At 41.3% G+C, this 19,405-nt stretch overlaps 2 protein-coding genes across 3 annotated transcripts; both read right to left on the bottom strand.

The window, feature by feature from the left end:
* On the bottom strand, window positions 1–5,493 carry LOC116517559 (C-factor-like). Its single transcript, XM_032230586.1, has 6 exons — window positions 5,305–5,493; window positions 4,260–4,311; window positions 2,756–2,943; window positions 2,270–2,428; window positions 910–1,017; window positions 1–143 (listed from the first exon to the last, which is right to left on the bottom strand). The coding sequence occupies exons 1-6, from the start codon at window positions 5,458–5,460 to the stop codon at window positions 30–32; spliced, it is 777 nt and encodes a 258-aa protein (XP_032086477.1). The 5' UTR covers window positions 5,461–5,493; the 3' UTR covers window positions 1–29.
* Window positions 5,494–8,029: 2,536 nt separating this feature from the next.
* Window positions 8,030–16,283, bottom strand: LOC116517557 (C-factor-like). 2 transcript variants are annotated; one of them, XM_032230583.1, is made up of 6 exons: window positions 15,359–16,283; window positions 14,108–14,159; window positions 12,255–12,442; window positions 11,199–11,357; window positions 9,348–9,455; window positions 8,030–8,207 (listed from the first exon to the last, which is right to left on the bottom strand). In XM_032230583.1, the coding sequence occupies exons 1-6, from the start codon at window positions 15,512–15,514 to the stop codon at window positions 8,094–8,096; spliced, it is 777 nt and encodes a 258-aa protein (XP_032086474.1). In that variant the 5' UTR covers window positions 15,515–16,283; the 3' UTR covers window positions 8,030–8,093. The 2 variants fall into 2 exon arrangements, with proteins under 2 accessions (XP_032086474.1, XP_032086473.1); XM_032230582.1 differs by lacking the exons at window positions 8,030–8,207; window positions 9,348–9,455 and having other exon boundaries at window positions 10,764–11,357; window positions 15,359–15,571; window positions 15,966–16,283.
* Window positions 16,284–19,405: the final 3,122 nt, after the last annotated feature.

Genomic DNA, 19,405 nt, shown 5'->3' with positions numbered 1-19,405 from the left:
GTTAATGACATCAAGGTGAGACCGATGGATCACCAGGGAAGTCGATGACCCAAATAATCCACAAAGGTCCCGTTGTCCTCTTCACAAAGCTTGGACAATACAGCCATGATGCCTTGAGTGCTCTCTTCCACGCTGATTCCCGGCTGTCACAAAAAAAAAGATCTCATGAAGTTTAGAAAATGGATCCTGCCCAGCCCAGAACCCTCCCATCAGCAGATCAGCAGAATGCAGTTCCTGTCAATCCTGAAGTTGCCCTGAATGCGGCCATTTTGAGACTTTAGTGCTGACACCCTGGAGCTGAGGGACAGGGGGATTGGGATAGAGATAGTTGGGGCATTATAGTCAAAACAGAGTACTTTCTCTTGAGAACCAAGGACATTCCAGCAGGTGTTCGGAAGGTGGGGACTGATGTCACCTAGCAACTGGGCTGTGTCCTGATTGGGCCATGTGACTGGTTGTTTTGGGAAAGTGACAAACTTTTGCTTTTAGTTAGATGAAAAGCGTAGGAATCTTCAGTGTCGGTTTTCACCAGCCTGTACCAATATGACATATCCAATAAACTTATTCTTTGAGGAATCAACCTGCCTCAGAGTTTTGTTTGCTATGGGTGTGTTACTTAGAGCCTGGGAGTTGGACCACAAATGTTCAACTGTAACATAGAGAAGGATTTTGTATTAAAACAGGCCAATCTCATTTTGGCTTATGAAGATACAGTGTAAAAGCCCAGCCCCTATGATGGGAGATGATGCAAAGTATCGTGTAAATCCCTAAATTTGGGTTAGTTAAGTTGACCATGAATAAGCAGGCCTTGTAAGTTACATATACAAAACTCATAAACCGCCAAGGATCCTCATTTCAACCGAGAACTGCAAATATTATTGGTTTTCCATGCCAAAAAGAAAAACTTACATTTGGCTTTTGAGTAGTATTAACTACTCCAGGGTGCATGGTGATACTCATGATGCCATCGGCTGAATATACAAGAGACTGGCACTTGGTCAGCATGTTTACAGCAGCCTGCAAGAGTGGTGGTGGGGGGGAAGAGAAGTATGAGGTTAAAATGCACTGAAGGAAAAAAGGGAAGGATACAGTGGACATAAACAGCACAGCAGGATATTATATGGTATAATAAAGGTTACACAGGGCTGGAAAGGCCTATGAGGCATAACAACTGAAGAATTATTTGAGGTCACACAAAGGAAAAAATCTGTATCCTCTTTATTCTCTCCCAAAGGTGCTTTTTCAGGAGGATACTGGACTTTCTTGTTTTTTCTTCAAGACATTTTGCTTCTCATCCAAGAAGCTTCTTCAGCTCTGACTGGGTGGAAGGATTTATATTCCTTGCAGTCCTTGAAGTCCAGGTGCTTCAACAGCCCTCTAAAAGGAGGCAAATGACCAGCTGTCTGCAAGGAATATAAATCCTTCCATTTCCACCATCCAGTCAGATCTGAAGAAGCCTCTTGAATGGGAAGTGAAATGTCTTCGAAGAAAAAAACAAGAAAGTCCAGTTGCCTCCTGAAAAACCACGTTTGGGACAACCTCAACCTGAATGATTGAGAATGAAAGTACCAAACAAATTTTTCCCATTAGGACTAATGTAGTGAGTCACAAGGCAGCCGACACTTACAGGTTCTAGCTTATGTGTTGAGTACCAGACAAATGACGAGTACCCGGGAAAAAATTTCATGTCAAAATACATTGAGCACCAAATTTGATGAGTTTCAAAGCAGTTGAGTACCAAGGTACCAATGTAGCTCCTTTTTGCAAATAAATATTTGTACCAACCCAAGGCAAACATTCCCACTGCTATATTTTTTCATATTGTTCTTGATGAGTTGTTGACTTTTATAGAATAAATGGAAAAGGTAACATTTGGGTAGTACTAAAAACAACCTATTCAAGGCACTTCTTTCTTTTCTAAATCTCAGTCCTTACAATTCTCAAAAATATGAATGAAATTTCTTCTTCAAAGAATCCTTTCCCACTGAATTTGAACCACGTTCTTGTGAGGAAGAGCTCAAAAGTGGAAGGGAGCACTTCAATCCAAGACATCTGCATCCAAATTGGGGAATCTGCTTGCAGAAGAGCACAGACGACAGCAATAGAGCATCATTGCTGATCCAGAACTGGGACGCCACACAGGGTTGCATCTCAGCAATGGATTAATATGCATGTTTAGGGACACAGAAGCATGGGCAGATGCCCTCATGGATGGAAAGGGAGGTCCCTCTACCTGCAGACAAGTCCACGTAGAAAATTCCTTAGGTACCTTAGAGCAGCGGTATCCAATTACTTGATATTGGTCAAAATAAGACATAAGTTCAATTGAGCCGCCAATACTGGACATGTTAATAATAGCTGCCTTGCTGGTGCTCAGCCCTTGACATGGGCTTCTCCGGGCTGCCTTCTTCAGCAGGGGTAGGAATGCCTTGGAGAGAGAAGAGAAGGAGCCACAGTTATTTCTAGGAAAAGGAGCACTGCAATGACAGGGAAAGTTCTTCCATCTCCTCCAAAGGGACCTTCATAGACTTATGTTCCAACCCTCCCTAAAAGGAAGCATGCTATGTTCCAACCCTCTCTAAAAGGGAGCATCCACCCCTCATGTGTCAACCTGTTCCCAAATTTATGAACAATTTCTACTTTGTTCTTTTGAGGCACTGCAGTGTTTCCGTGCCCTTGTGTTATACTTAATTCAACGGCTCAATCTTTTTTTCTTTGATTAAAGCAGTCTTCCTTGCATTGTTCATCAATGAACCTGACTCATCAGCAATGGACCAATGGTATTGACAGAGTAAACTCTCATCATATCCTTGGCATTTTCTGTTTGCAGATCGTTGAAGATCCAAATGCCAGCATTGTTGTATAGGAGGGTCAGGCCACCTTCTCCAACACATTTCTCCACTTCTTTCTGAGCAGCTTGGATGCTTTCAGGTTTAGTAACATCTAAGGAAAAAGAGGGTTATTGAAACCTCAGCAAAATAAAGTTCTGTGATTGCAAGGCAAAGAGCCTCCTGAATCCACAGATCTTCATGTCTCTTCATGCCACTAACCACCTTCAACATTCAAAGGAAGAACTTTAATGATCTCACAAGTTGACCTAGTCTCTCTTGGCTCTGAACTGACACCCTTAGAGGGCTAAAGTCAGACGGTCTTTACAGATCACATCCAAATCATGGTTTTATAACCAAAAGCTACTGCACAAACTCTGCAGTATCTTTTCACTCTGTTTCTGCAACTCTCAAAAACTGCCCCACAATTGAATCAATTGCATTGAGATAGGAGACTATAGAAATTGAATAAAACGATTAAAATACAAAGATACGTGTGAGGTCTTCCTGAACCCTGTGAACTAACATAAAGTCTAACTAATATAGAATTTGTCTGCTGGGCAAGCAGATTCCATAGAGTTTACTGACTGTTGGAACAGTTTGGAGTTCAGCTCTGGGAATTGAAGTCCACATATCTTAAAGCTGCTGATTTTGGCAAACGTTGCTATGTAAGACCCGAGGTGGCGCAGTGGTTAGGGTGCAGTACTGAAGGCCACTTCAGCTGACTGTTATCTGCAGTTCAGTGGTTCTAATCTCACTGGCTCAAGGTTGACTCAGCCTTCCATCCTTCCGAGGTGGGTGAAATGAGGACACCAGACTGTGCGATATGCTGACTCTGTAAACCGCTTAGAGAGGGCTGAAAGCCCTATGAAGTGGTATATAAGTTTAACTGCTATTGCTATTGCTATTGCTAGAATCTCCTTCCCTTCTCAAAGCAGAGAGATGCAGATGTTACCTTATGTCAGATGCCCATGAATGGAGCATCTTTACCTGACTGCCCACCTCTTGGAAGGGGGAGCAGTTTATCTTCTTTGAACCGAGGGTCTCACAATAATCTACGCCAACTCAAAGAAACCACAGTGAACCAAAGCAGAACCACCACCAACAAGTGAGATTATTGCTTAATCATCTGATCATACCAACAGTATATGTATTACATCTTTCAACACCAAAGTTGCAAATTCGGTAAAGGGAACACCCTTTAACAGCAAATATTTACCATGAGACCTTGTTATTCAAACTGGAGAAAGCAGTTCTAACATGCGGAGGCATGTAAGTTACATTCTTTTCTCTCTGGGGAGCTGACTTTCATGAAACCAACCAATGATTTTTACAGCTTTGATCAGTTCCAAGAATAACTTTGAATTGGTTACTCTGGACTTTCCTCCACTACCAACTCTGTCCCATTTTCACATGACTCTTGAAACTTACCTAATTGCAACACCACCAGATTTGGATATCTGCAAACCATCTCTCTTAGCTCCTGGAGGAGGGAAAAAAAGATCTTAGATTTCTCTGTGAGTTAAAATTCACAGCTGATGATATGAGCTGGATGCCACAGAAGATAATCTGAAAAGCAGGAATGTGATTTCTCTGTCATTAAATGTGCAACATCTCTGACTGAACAAAACAAAAGAAACTAAATTAAGGCTTAATGCCGCTTAGTATCTTAGTCCATTCAACTTAACCCAACCATGCATTGCTCCCCCCAAAATCTTCCTCATTCTACTGCAGTTTCAAAGCTTTTTAAATGGAACCCTTCACTATGAGATTAATGGCTCAGTCATGAATTCACCCTTAGTCTTATTTTGTAAAATAGCAGACAATGTTTATCTGGACAATTAGGAGCAAAATAGCCCATTAGGAGGAAGCAACTTGATCTACTCACATTTTGTTTTCTAGGGATGCAATACATGAAACAGAATATTTATGAGGTGGTTTGCCCATGAGAAAGGATTAAAAAAAATCATAGAGAGCTGTAATGAATTTTGTTGGCATGATTTAGATTTAATAACATCTTCTTTTCACTGCCTCATTTACCTCTTACACAATGCCTACTTCCTACTTTCCTCTATTTAACTTTTTCCTCTGCTTTGAATGGCACTGTTTTTTTTTTTTTTTTTTTTTTTAAAAAATTTTGGGGTTGATTATAAGAAAAACTATGCTATGCAGATGAAAAAACCAACGGGGATTATACAGTGAACAAAATTAATATGTTATTTACAAAATCAATACATTAATACATAATAACCACAATAGAATTTAAGGAAAGGGAAAAAAGAAAAGGGGAAGTCTATCCTGTTTAAACAGCATTTTTCTTAGCACTGCCTGATGCAAAAGGAAAAAATATAATTGGTGTGTAAACATTCGTGGATCAGAATGTTGCTGAGATGTTTAAAGTGCAAGGTTGATATTCATCCTGAGTTCAAATTCTGAACCACTATTTCCAACCCATCCTGTGCTAACTCATTCTTACCTTGGTTTCTTCTGCCTCCAGGTCCATAGTTGTAGCAAAGACCCATTTGGGTGGAGAAGGCAGCTCCAGAAACCTCTTCACCAGACCCAGGCCGATCCCCCGATCGGATCCTGTCACCAGAACACTGAAAACACAGAAATCAACTGGCTGTGCCATCTCTTCAGGATTACAGCTTCTGCTTCCAACTTGCTCAAATGTTTAGTCTCCGAGGTGGGGTGTGGGAGGAGTCATTGAATGGGTATTGTTACGGCCCAATTGCCTGGAGACTGAGCTAAATCTGAGGACACTCCCTCTGTTCCTCCTGATGAATTTGTTTGCAGCTTTTTATTTTTGGCTCTCCTACCTCGGTTTTTGCGCCCTTTTCCATCTGCGCTCGTTGCAGCCTTGCAGGTCCTGCAACATTGGCACTGGGTGGAAGGGGGGGCAAAAGCCAAGCCTCACAGGACACTGCCGTCCAGAAAAGAAGAGGAAGCCTCTTCCTCTTCCTATCCCAGGAGCGCAGGGACAGCATCATGGAATTGGTTCAGGAGATCCGCAGGCTTCAATCTGTTCCCGTAGCTCTTCTCTCCAGGCTTCTCAGGAAGCTCATATCCTGCATCGGGATCGTCCCCTGGGCTCACCTTCACGCCAGAGACCTGCAGTGGTTCCTCCTCCCTCACCCAAGGAACGGGACAACCGACGCAAGCTGCAAGGTCCTAGTGACCCCTCAGGTACTGCTCTCCCTCTGCTGGTGGAGGTCTCCCTCCCTGGCAAAAGGGTTCTTTTCAGGGAATCGGACAGGCTGGTCCTCACCACGGATGCAAGTCTGTTTGGCTGGGGGGGGGGGCACCTGCAGTTGCAGTTGGCCCAGGGCCGGTGGACACCGATGGACCTGCAGAAGAACATCAACTGGCTGGAGCTCAGAGCAATCCACTTAGCCCTTCGCCGGTTCAAACAGACGGTCACCAGGAATCACATCTTGGTCCTGACAGACAACATGGTGGAAAAGGCTCACGTAAACAAGCAGGGAGGCACTCACTCTGTGGCTCTTCGCGACAAGGCAAAGCCCCTGGGGTGCTGGGTGGAGCAGAACCTCCTGTCGATTCGAGCGGAGCACATCGAGCGGAGTGGAGAACCAACAGGCAGACTGACTCAGTAGGAAGACGGTGGACCACGGGGAGTGGCAACTTCATCTCAGCATCTTTGCACAGATCAGCCAGAGGTTCGGTCATCCAATGGTGGATGTCTTCGCCTCTCCATCGAACACTCAGGTTCCAAATTTCATATCATGGTTCCCCACCCTGGGGGGCGGTGGATACCGACTCCCTTTGCTGCAGGTGGCCAGCAGGCCTTCTGTATGCCTTCCTTCCACTTCCTCTCATTCCAGGGGTCATGAGGAAGCTAGTGGCAGAGAGGGCAGAAATCATTCTAATAGCCCCTCACTGGCCACGACGGCCCTGGTTCTCGGACCTGGTGAAATTGTCAGTCCACCCTCCTTGGCATATTCCACAGGGGAGGGTGGAGGTGTGCCAGGGGAGTCTGATCCACCCAGACCCGGAGTGGCTCAATCTGACCGCCTGGCGCTTGAGCGGGAACAATTGAGGGTGAAGAGGTTTCTGGGGCTGCCTTCTCCACCCAAATGGGTCTTTGCTAAAACCCTTGAAGTTTTATTTTTGCAAACTTAACAGTATTTGCAAAAAAAACCCAACTATTTCATGGGACAGTGTTTTTACAGGCCAGCCAGGTTATTAAAAAGATCCTGAAACACATTTTCATGTGCATGAGATATAGAATGATTAAAATACACGTTTCTTCACTTTTGTGTCCTCAAGGAATGTTTTTGTTGCATCCGGGTGTGTCTCATAGGCTTTCCTGTGGAAGTTCAGTAGTTCAGTGGTTAAGACACTGAGCTTGTCAGCCTGAAAGCAGGTAGCTCAGGTTTGAGATCTGAGTATCATGCCATGGGATGAGCTCCCGTCTTCTCCTCAGCTCCTACCAACTTAGCAGTTTGAAAGCATGTGAGTGCAAGTAGATAAATAGGTACCATTTCAGTGGGAAAGTAACAGTGGTCTGTGATGTGATGCTAGCCACATACCACGGAAATGTTTTCGGACAGTGCTGGCTCAAGGCCTTGAAAGTGAGCACTCACTTTTGTTGCCAGCCCTTGCGACATTAATGGCTGTGTGTTGCGTTATTTTGAGGGGAAAGCACAATTACACTGTTATACAAGCTATATACTCAGTATATAAGGACACAATTTATAAAAAGCTGGAAACCTTGTGGACATTTTTAGTGGAAATGGCAAAAAAAATAAATTATAATGAATTCTGGATTTGATGACTCAAAAAAGAATGGACTTTTGTAATATTAGAGAGATAAGAGGGACAATGGGGTTCTTTATAATTGTTGAAAAGACGTTTAGAACTTGCTTATTTTTTTCTGATTCTTGTTTTATTACTTATCTATCTTTTCTCTTTTACTTGATTTTTTCTCTCTACTTTTTTGTGTGTGTGTGTATTTGCAGATGTGTGTTTATAGGGATATGTTTGAGAGGAATATGTTCTGAGAAAAGTGTTTGAAACTAATAGATTATGTAGAGGCTTGAGCTAAGGTTCAATTCCTCATCCTCTCACATTGCATATGAGACATTGAAGAATACTGTTTAACTTTAAAAAAAACCTTCTGAAAGAGAAAAGAAAACCAAGATTTGCATGCAATTCAGTTATTTATTTATTTATTTATTTATTATTTGTTTGTTTGTTGCTTCTCACTTTTTTATGAGTCAATGACATCAAAGTGAGACCGATGGATCACCAAGGAAGACGATGACCCAAATAATCCACAAAGGTCCCGTTGTCATCTTCACAAAGCTTGGACAACACAGCCATGATGCCTTGAGTGCTCTCTTCCACACTGATTTCAGGCTGTCACCAAAAAAAAAAAAAGGATGTCATGAAGTTTAGATAATGGATTCTGCCCAACCCAGAACCCTCCCATCAGCAGATCAGCAGAATGCAGTTCCTGTCAATCCTGAAGCTGCCCTGAATGAGGCCATTTTGAGACTTCAATGCTGACACACTGACAGGGATAGGGAAGGGGGGAATAGAGATAGTTGGGGTATTATAGTCAAAACAAAATACTTTCTCTTGGGAACCAAGGACATTCCAGCAGATGTTCGGAAGTAGGGGACTGATGTCACCTAGCAACTGGACTCTATCCTGATTGGGCCATGTGATTGGTTGTTTTGGGAAAATGACAAACTTTTACTTTTAATTAGGTGAAAAGCGTAGGAATATTCAGTGTCGGTTTTCACCAGCCTGTGCCAATATGACATAACCAATAAACTTATTCTTTGAGGAATCAACCTGCCTCAAAGTTTTGTTTGCTATGGGTGTGTTACTTGGAGCCCTGACAGTTGGAATTTCATTACTTTAACAGAAGTGGTTGATGTGTCTATTTTTATATTAGCACATTATTTCATCAAACAAAGCATTAAAGGCCCAAATAAATCAAAATACTAAAACTTTCAGAGACTCATCATTAAGTCGTTCATATATGAGGGACCCTTAATGCTCTCCGAGGTTGGTTGTTTTCTTTAAGACATTTCATTTCCAAACTAGGTAACATCATCAGTGTCCTGGTGTTCCCTAATTTGATAATGAAATGTTTGCAAAAAAACCAGCTCATAAGCCACCAAGGACCCACATTTCAACCTTGATCTACAAATATTCTTTTTTATCATTCATAGGTCTTTGAAAATGTCTATCTATGATGATTCATAGATAGGTATGAATGAGTTACATCTTTTCTCATGCCATAAGGAGTCCTTGGTGCTCTCTGAGCTTGGTTGTTTTCTTGTAGACGTTTTCATTACCCAAACTAGGTAACATCATCAATGCTAATCATCAGTGCTGGGAAACAACATCACTAGCACTGATCATGTTACTTAGTTGGGTAACGAAACGTCTACAAGAAAGCAACCAAGTTCAGAGGCCATCAAGGACCCCTCAATTCAACCCAGAACTGCAAATATTCTCCTTTATTGGTTTTCCCAAAAAACTTACAACTGGACTGTGATCAGTCTTAACTAATCCTGGGTGTATGGCGACACTCATGATGCCATCGGCTGAATATCCAAGAGATTGGCACTTGGTCAGCATGTTTAGAGCAGCCTGCAAGAGTGGTGGTGGTGGGGGGAAGAAGTATGAAGTTAAAATACACTGAAGGAAAAAAGAGAAGGATACGGTGGACATAAACAGCACAAACAGGATATTATATTGTATAATAAAAGTTACACGCGGCTGGAAACGCCTATGAGGCATAACAACTGAAGAATTATTTGAGGTCACACAAAGGAACAAATCTGTATCCTATTTATTCTCTCCCTAAGGTGCTTTTTCAGGAGGCAACTGGTCTTTTTTCTTTAACAAAAATCTTGCTTCCCATCCCAGAAGCTTCTTCAGATCTATCTGGATGGTGGGGAATGGAAGGGTTTATATTCCTTGCAGACAGTTGGTCTAAGTGCTTCAACAACCCTCTAAAAGGAGGCAAATGAACAGCTGTCTGCAAGGAATATAAATCCTTCCATTCCCCACCATCCAGTCAGATCTGAAGAAGCTCCTTGAACGGGGAAGCAATATGTTTTTAAAGAAAAAAAACAAGAAAGACCAGTTGCCTCCTGAAAAAGCCCCTTTGGGACAACCTCAACCTGGATGACTGAGAATCTCTACAGACTTAATATTTCTGCAACTCATGCAAGTAAAATCTGTGTCAGGGTCTGCTTACCTCCCAAAGACCCATTAGATCACACAGGGCTGGCCTCCTCCAGGTTCCATCCACCAGCCAATGCCATCTGGCTACGACCCGGGGGAGGGCCTTCTCTGTTGCAGCTCCGGCCCTTTGGAACGAACTCCCCGTGGAGATTCGGACCCTCACCTCTCTCCCTGCTTTCCGAAAACCTGGCTGTGTCGGCAGGCCTGGGGTTGATGAGCTCCCCTCCCCTCTCGACAGGTGTGGTTGTTGGTCATTTTAATATGTTTATTTTGTACTTGTATGTTTCCCCTTCCCGTTTAAGTTGTTCGCCACCCTGAGTCCCTTTTAGGGAATAGGGCGGCATATAAATAAAATAAAACTTAAACTTAAACTTAATAACCTGTTTGGCCTGTCAAAACAATTTCCCATTAAATACAATGGTACCTTGGCTAATCATGATGAATGGCAAACAGTTCCCTTTAGGACTGATGTGGTGAGTCACAAAGCAGCTGACACCAACACATTCTAGATTATACATTGAATACCAAACAAACGACGAGTACTGGGACAAAAACTTCATGTCAAAATACATTGAGCATCAAATTTGATGACTTTCAAAGCAGTTGAGTACCAAGGTATCAATATAGCTCCTTTTTGCAAATAAATATTTGTACCAACCCAAGGCAAACATTCCCACTGCTATATTTTCTCATATTTGTTCTTGATGAGTTGTTGACTTTTATAGAATAAATGGAAAAGGTAACATTTGGGTAGTACTAAAAACAACCTATTCAAGGCACTTCTTTCTTTTCTAAATCTCAGTCCTTACAATTCTCAAAAATATGAATGAAATTTCTTCTTCAAAGAATCCTTTCCCACTGAATTTGAACCAAGTTCTTGTGAGGAAGAGCTCAAAGGTGGAAGGGAGCACTTCAATGCAAGACGTCTGCATCCAAATTGGGGAAACTGCTAGTAGAAGAGCACAGACGACAGCAATAGAGCATCATTGCTGACCCAGAGCTGGGACACCACACAGGGTTGCATCTCAGCAATGGATTAATATGCATGTTTAGAGACACAGAAGCATGGACAGATGCCCTCATGGATGGAAATGGAGGTCCCACTACCCGCAGACAAGTCCACATAGAAAACTCATGAGGTACCTTAGAGCAACGGTATCCAAGCATTGGATGTTGATGCCAAGAAGGTAGGAGTTCAATTGAGCCGCCAATACTGGACATGTTAATAATAGCCGCCTTGCTGGTGCTCAGCCCTTGACATGGGCTTCTCCGGGCTGCCTTCTTCAGCAGGGGTAGGAATGCCTTGGAGAGAGAAGAAAAGAGAAGGAGCCGCAGTTATTTCTAGGAAAAGGAGCACTGCAATGACAGGGAAAGTTCTTCCATCTCCTCCAAGGGGACCTTCATAGACTTATGTTCCAACCCTCCCTAAAAGGAAGCATGCTATGTTCCAACCCTCTCTAAAAGGGAACATCCACCCCTAATGTGTCAACCTGTTACCAAATCTATGAACAATTTCTACTACATTCTTTTTTTTTTAAAGGTTTTATTTCTTTTAAAAAACACAAATATTTCATCATTCGTCAATCATTAAAACATTGAAGTACAATTTTCTTTGTATGCCCCTCCCTCCCTCCACCCCCCAACCCCCCTCCTCCTTCCCCCCCCCAACTTCCCAGAACCCGTACACGGTATGGATTTTTAACTAACACAGTCTAAAATCTATTGAGAAAAAAAAAATAAAGAAATTAATGACATTCTACATTGACCTTAGCTTCTTCTTACTGAACTAACTTTAAACAGTTTAAATCATTTCTGATCTTAAGCATAGGCTAACTGGAATTTCTTGGTCCCGTATTTATTTTGTATATAGTCAATCCATTTTTTCCAGTCTCGTTTATATCTCTCATTTGAGTGATCTTTAAGATATGCCAATATTTTAGCCATCTCGGCTAAGTTTGTGACTTTCAATGTCCATTCTTGGATTGTAGGCAAGTCTTCCTTCTTCCAGTATTGCGCCACCAACACTCTTGCTGCAGTTATTAGGTGCAGAATCAAGTTAGTTTCTGTCTACTTCATTCTTTTGAAGCACTGCAGTGTTACTGTGCCTTCATGTTATACTTAATTCAATGTCTCAATCTTTTTTTTCTTTAATTAAAACTGTCTTCCTTGCATTGAAAGGTGTTTTGTTCATAAACAAACCTGACTCATCAGCAATGGACCAATGGTATTGACAGAGTAAACTCTCATTGTATCCTTGGCATTTTCTGTTTGCAGATCGTTGAAGATCCAAATGCCAGCATTGTTGTATAAGAGGGTCAGGCCACCTTCTCCAACACATTTCTCCACTTCTTTCTGAGCAGCTTGGATGCTTTCAGGTTTAGTAACATCTAAGGAAAAAACAAGGTTATTGAAACCTCAGCAAGATGAAGTTCTGTGATTGAAACCACAGATCGTGATGTCTCTTCATGCCACTAACCACCTTCAACGTTCAAAGGAAGAACTTTTATGATCCCACAGGTTGACCTAGTCTCTCTCTCGGCTATGAACTGACACACGCAGAGGGTTAAAGTCAGACGATCTTCACAGATCATATCCACAGCATGGCTTTACAACCAAAAACTATTGCACAAACTCACAACTAACTCTGTTTCTGCAACAGTCAAACCCTGACCTACAATTACATTCAACCTTTATTGTCAATGCACAACAAGTGTACAATGAGATTGGCTGAGCCTCCCTTAATGCAACCCCCCCATATAAATACATATCAATAACTCACAGTGAAAGAAGGAAGATCCCTAACCCAAAATATCATGCTAACAACACACACAATCCGCTATGCATATATGTGCTTACATCATAGTATAATATATTGCACCAAGATGAACATGTTGTATGTTGCATTGGCCCTACAAGTCTGTCATACTTATGATATTATGTTGTATTCAGGAGTCTGACAGACCATGGATAAAAGCTGTTTTTTAGCCTGTTCATATGACTGTCTATGTTTCTGTATCTACTACCCGATGGTAACAGAGTAAAGAAGGGCTGACTAGGGTGTACAATTGAATCAATTGCATTAAGATAGGTGACTGTAGAAATTGAATAAAATAATTAATAGCTATAGCAATAGCAGTTAGACTGATATACCGCTTCATAGGGCTTTCAGCCCTCTCTAAGAGGTTTACAGAGTCAGCATATTGCCCCCACAGTCTGGGTTCTCATATCACCCACCTCGGAAGGATGGAAGGCTGAGTCAACCTTGAGCCTGTGAGATTAGAACCGCTGAACTGCAGATAACAGTCAGCTGAAGTGGCCTGCACCCTAACCACTGCGCCACCTCAGCTCTTAAAATACGAAGATACACACGAGGTCTTCCTGAACCCTGTGAACTAATATAAAGTCTAACTAATATAAAGTTTGTCTGCTAAAATCATCCAAGGCAACCAGATTCCATCAGTTTACTGACAGTTGGAACTGTTTGGAGCTCAGCTCTGGGAGTTGAAGTCCACATATCTTAAAGCTGCTCATTTTGATAAATATATAGTCTCCCTCCCTTCTCAAAGCAGAGAGATGCAGAAGTTACCATATGTCAGATGCCCATGAATGGAGTTTTATCTGACAGTTCACTTCTTGGAAGGAGGAGCAATTTATCTTCTTTGAAACGAGGGTCTCACAATAATCTACGCCAACTCAAAGAAACTACAGTGAACCAAACCCAAACCACCACCAACTGAGATTATTGATTAATCATTTGATTATATCAGCATGTGTGAAGTCTTTCAACACCAAAGTTGCAGAGTCTTTCTTCAAGTGGAACCGCAGAACATTTCCATGAGACCTCCTTGTTCAAAAGGTTCTCTGGAGAAAGCAGTTCTAACATGTGGAGGCATCTAAGTTTAATTCTTTTCTCTCTGGGGAGCTGACTTTCATGAAACCAACCAATGATATCTACAGCTTTGGTCAGTTCCAAGAATAACTTTGAATTGGTTACTCTGGACTTTCCTCCACTACCAACTCTGTCCCATTTTCACATGGCTGTTGAAACCTACCTAATTGCAACACCACCAGATTCGGATATCTGCAAACCATCTCTCTTAGCTCCTGGAGGAGGAAAAACAAAGATCTTAGATTTCTCTGTGGCTTAAAATTCACAGATGATGATATGAGCTGGATGCCACAGAAGATAATCTGGAAAGCAGGAACATGATTTCTCTGTCATTAAATGTGCAACATCTCTGACTGAACAAAACAAAAGAAACTACATTAAGGCTTAATGCCGCTTAGTATCTTAGTCCATTCAACTTAACCCAACCACCTATTGCTCCCCCCAAAATCTTCCTCACTCTACTGCAGATTCAAAGCTTTTTAAATAGAACCCTTCACTATAAGATTAATGACTCAGTTCTGAATTCACCCTTAAACTCTTGAGTCTTATTTTGTAAAATAGCAGACAATGTTTATCTGGACAATTAGGAGCAAAATAGCCCATTAGCAGAAAGCAACTTGATCTACTCACATTTTGTTTTCTAGGGATGCAATGCTGCACAAAGCAGAATATTTATGAGGTGGCTTGCACGTGGGAAAGGATAAACAAATCATAGAAAGGTAATAAATGTTATGGATGTGAATTAGATTTAATTACATCTTCTTTTCACTGTCTCGCTTACCTCTTGCACTATGCCTTAATTTATGTTGCTTGCTATTTTACAATACAATGGCAGAGTTGGAAAGGACCTTGGAGGTCTTCTAGTCCAACCCCCTGCCTAGGCAGGAAACCCTATACCATTTCAGACAAATGGCAATCCAACATCTTCTTAAAGACTTCCAGTGTTGGGGCACTAACAACTTCTGGAAGCAAGCTGTTCCACTGATTAATTGTTCTACTATTTTCTATTTTCCATTTTCCTCTACTTAACTTTATTTCTCTGCTTTGAATGGCATTGGGTTTAAAAAAAAATTTTTTTTTGATTGATTATCTGAAAAGCTATGCTATAGAGATGAAAAAACAATGGGAATTATGCAGTGAAAAAAAGTTAATAGATAATAACCACAACAGAACTTAAGGAAAAGGAAAAAAAGAAAAGAACTTTGTGTTTAAACACATTCTATAGTGTTTAAATAGAATGAATTCCATCTGCATTTTACTTAGCGCTGCCTGCTGATAAAGGAAAATATACTAATTGGTGTGTAAACAAAGTTGGGTCAGAATATTCCTCGGATGTACGAAATGCAAACTTGACATTCATCCTGAGTTCATATCCTGAACCACTATTTCCAATCCATCCAAGAGTGATTCTTACCTTGGTTTTTTCCCCCTCCAGGTCCCTAGTTGTAGCAAAGACCCATATGGGTGGAGAAGGCAGCTCCAGAAACCTCTTCACCAGACCCAGGCCGATCCCTCGATTGGATCCTGTCACCAGGACGCTGAAAACACAGAAATCAAGTGGCTGCGCCATCTCTTCAAGGACTTTCAGCTTCTGCTTCCAACTTGCTCAAATGTTTGTCTCTTCTCACTGCAGGAGATAATATCACAATGAACAAACAACACCCCATCTTTAGATCTTTTGTGGAATTGTATTTATTATTACATTTGTTTGCTGACAACTCCCAGCGACTCTGGCTGGCAGACCACAAAAAATTTACTTATTACAAAAGCAGCATTGCTTACCTGGTAACTGAAGGAATAGTCAGGGAAACAAGCTACCGAATATAGGTATGATTTACTTCCATCTACAGCTGAAAGATACTTCGTAGGACACTCCTGTTTCTGAATTCATCACTCAAAAAAGGGTGGAAAGGCATGCCTTGCCTTAATTGTCATTCTTCACGCCATGGTCTGTATGTATCCAGAAGGTAAGGTAGACTCACCTTTTTTCATGGAAAAGTGTCACCAAGGAATTGGCTTACCTTAAAACCTGTGTTCTTTGTGAAATGCTGTTTCCACACAGTCAATGTACAGATCTTCCATAATATCTGGTACAGTGGGAGAAGATACCCAAGATCCTTCTTTGCTTTCTTTCTCTGCCTATTATGCAACAGCTGGTTTGTCTCTCTAGGCATCCAACTTTCATGATACGGACAATGAAGGAGAAATACTGGACTACACAGAATAAGATTGTGAAAGTGGCAGAAATGGCACCATAATAATAGAATTAGCAATAGCAATAGCAGTTAGACTTATATACCGCTTCATAGGGCTTTCAGCCCTCTCTAAGCGAATTACAGAGTCAGCATATTGCCCCCTCCAGTCTGGGTCCTCATTTCACCCACCTCAGAAGGATGGAAGGCTGAGTCAACCTTGAGCCGGTGAGATTTGAACCGCTGAACTGCAGATAACAGTCAGCTGAAGTGGCCTGCAGTACTGCACCCTAACCACTGTGCCACCTCGGCTCTTATGAAATAGATACAAATCAATGGGGTTGAATCAAACAGGGATGGTAGGCACGCTGGTGCACTTACGCATGCCCCTTCCTTAAAGACCTCTTAGGAATGGGGTGAGGTCAACAGAAGACAGTATAAGGTTAAAGTTTTGGGGGTTTGGGGAAGAAACCACAGAGTCAGGTAGAACATTCCAGGCGTTGACCACTCTGTTGCTGAGGTTGTATTTTCTGCAGTCGAGTTTGGAGTGGTTTACCTTAAGTTTGTATCTATTGTGTGCTCCTGTGTTGTTGTGGTTGAAGCTGAAGAAATCATTGACAGGTAGGACATTGTAGCAGATAATTTTATGTACTACCCTTGGGTCAGATTGAAGACGGCAAAGTTCTAAGTTGTCTAAGCTCAAAATTTCAAAGCCATAAGGGATTCTGTTGCAAGCAGAGGAATGGAGGACTCTTCTCGTGAAATATCCCTGGACTTGTTCGATTGCATTCATGTCTGTTATGCAGTGCAGGTTCCAGACTGATGTGCTGTATTTGAGAATTGGTCTAGCAAAAGTTTTGTATGCCCTATTTTGCAGTTCAATATTACTGGAAGCTACGCAAGATTTATCTCTCGTGTGTGTGTGTGTGTGTGTGTGCGCATATATATATGTTATATATATATATATATATAACAAAGGCAACAGTAAAAAATATTGGGTTTCTGTCGTGATGGACTCTTGTGACGAGCCGATTGACAGATAATGGAAGCTGTTAGCTTCCTCCCATAATTGGGGCTTACCAGGGGTTGTGACACTAAATATATACCTTCTTCCCTGGCTTCAGCTGATAAGGAGGAGAACTTGTGGCTTAATGGCTAAGACGTTTGCCTAAGATGTAATATAGCACAGGTTCGAATCCCAGTAAGGGTATGGCTAGCTGATGAGAGCTAAATAGCTTGAAATAGATCTATACTAGTCTCCCTTTATTTATTTATCAGCACAAATATAACACAAAATGTGTAACAAAGGCAACAGTAAAAAATATTGGGTTTCTGTCGTGATGGACTCTTGTGACGAGCCGATTGACAGATAATGGAAGCTGTTAGCTTCCTCCCATAATTGGGGCCTACCAGGGGTTGTGACACTAAATATATATATACATATATACACACATACACATATTATAGGGGTATGTTTAAAGAATATGTTCTGAAAAGCTAGTTGAAATAAATAGACCACAATACTAGCCTGACATATGGCATGATTAATACTACAAATGAGATACTAACTTTACTAAGGTGACCAGATTTTAACATTGGTAAAGAGGGACACCATTGACCAGGGGGGGGGGGGGTGTTCTTGATTAAATATTTAAAAAAATCGGGACTTTTTAGTTAATGCTACCTTCAAGCCTCATGAAGGAATAATCCAATTGAATTGAGTAGGAATAAGATGTTCTGATAGAATAAATGGTCTATGGTTCATTTATTTTTATTTTTATTATTTGTTAGATTTTTATCCCACCTGTCTTATTTTTACAAATAACTGAAAGGCGGAAAACATACCTAATCTTCCTTTTAATATTTTCCACATAACAACAACCCTGTGAGGTGGGTTGGGCTGAGAGAGAACGACTGGCCCAAAAGCAGGACTCGAACTCATCTTCCCTTGGTGTGTAGGCCAGTCCTTTCACTACTACATCAAAAGGCTCTCATTTAGTAGGAAGACACGGAAGAGGGTTTTTTTCGTGTAATGAGGGAAATGGGGGGAAATTTGGCTTGAAGCAAGATTTCTGGGATAGGGTCTTTCTTTTTTGGGTTGGCTTTAATGCCCATCTCTTGGCATTCTGGGAGTTCTCCCCTGGGAAGGAAGCTTTGACAGAAATATTATTTTTGCTCCACTAGAAAAGGCCAGAGTGAGAGGGAAAGGCACTGACGGTGGAGGAAGATGAAAAGTGAACTTTAATCACATTTACTTTTCATCTTTCTCGCCTGCTTAATTATTTTTATTAGTTTATCAGAATATAAAAGATAAAAAAAATGATAATAAGGGGAAATTAAGAGTGGAAAAAGGGAAAAAGGAGAAAGTGTGTGGTAGAAGGGGAAAACTGGGGGGAGGCATTGACTTCTGACTCTTTTTTAGCACAGTAGAAGATAATAACATTACAACCTCAACTTTTTACTTTTACACAATAATATATACTACACAATTCTATAACAACAAACTATCTAATCAGGAAAACCAAAATCACAATTTCATTTTTTCCACTGCAAGGACAAAATTTAAAAGTGGTTTCCACGTGGAAACTAAAATAGATATGTTCTTTTCTTTGAATAAAGCAATCAGTTTAACCATCCCTACTTTTCATCTTGCTGTGATAAATAACATATAATTCTGTTCACACCTATTAATCTTTATAGACTATCATCATTTATATTAAAAAGGGAAGAACCTTTTTTACATCCATTTTAAAACTCTAAACTTTTCTTTAAAAATATTTAGCAAGAGGGAAAGGCAGAAGGAAAATGCCCCCTTTTTCCTGTGCCTCAGTTGCTATGGGGAATGAAAGGATCAGGGTTCCCCCCCCACCCCCACACTGAAAAGAACCCCTGAACAACTTTGTGCAGTGCACAGCTCCATTTCGGTGCCTTTTACTGCTCAGTTTGGTGCCATTTCCATCAAAGATTTGGAAAAGTTTCTTCTTCTTTCCTTATGCTATAATTTTGACTCTGAGAAGGGTTTGTTGTTCTTTCTGATCTTTAAAATGATACATTTCAGTGACTCTTTCTCTGTGCTTGCCTTTAAGAAGCACTCCAAGTCAATCCAGAATGATGTAGATGTTAATACAAAGAACTGAGCAAATTAAAATGGTGAAATTAGTCCCAAGGAAATATTTTTCAAAGAAACCTTGCCACCATTTTTCCCACACGAGCCGACTTCCAACCTCCGTGCCCCTCCCCTCTGGGAAATCCAGGAAGGAACAGTTGCT

This window comes from Thamnophis elegans, chromosome 14, assembly GCF_009769535.1.
Source record: "Thamnophis elegans isolate rThaEle1 chromosome 14, rThaEle1.pri, whole genome shotgun sequence".
Classification (NCBI taxonomy): Eukaryota; Metazoa; Chordata; class Lepidosauria; order Squamata; family Colubridae; genus Thamnophis; species Thamnophis elegans.
Note: the sequence above shows the minus strand (reverse complement) of the source record. Positions and strands in the feature narration are given on the sequence as shown.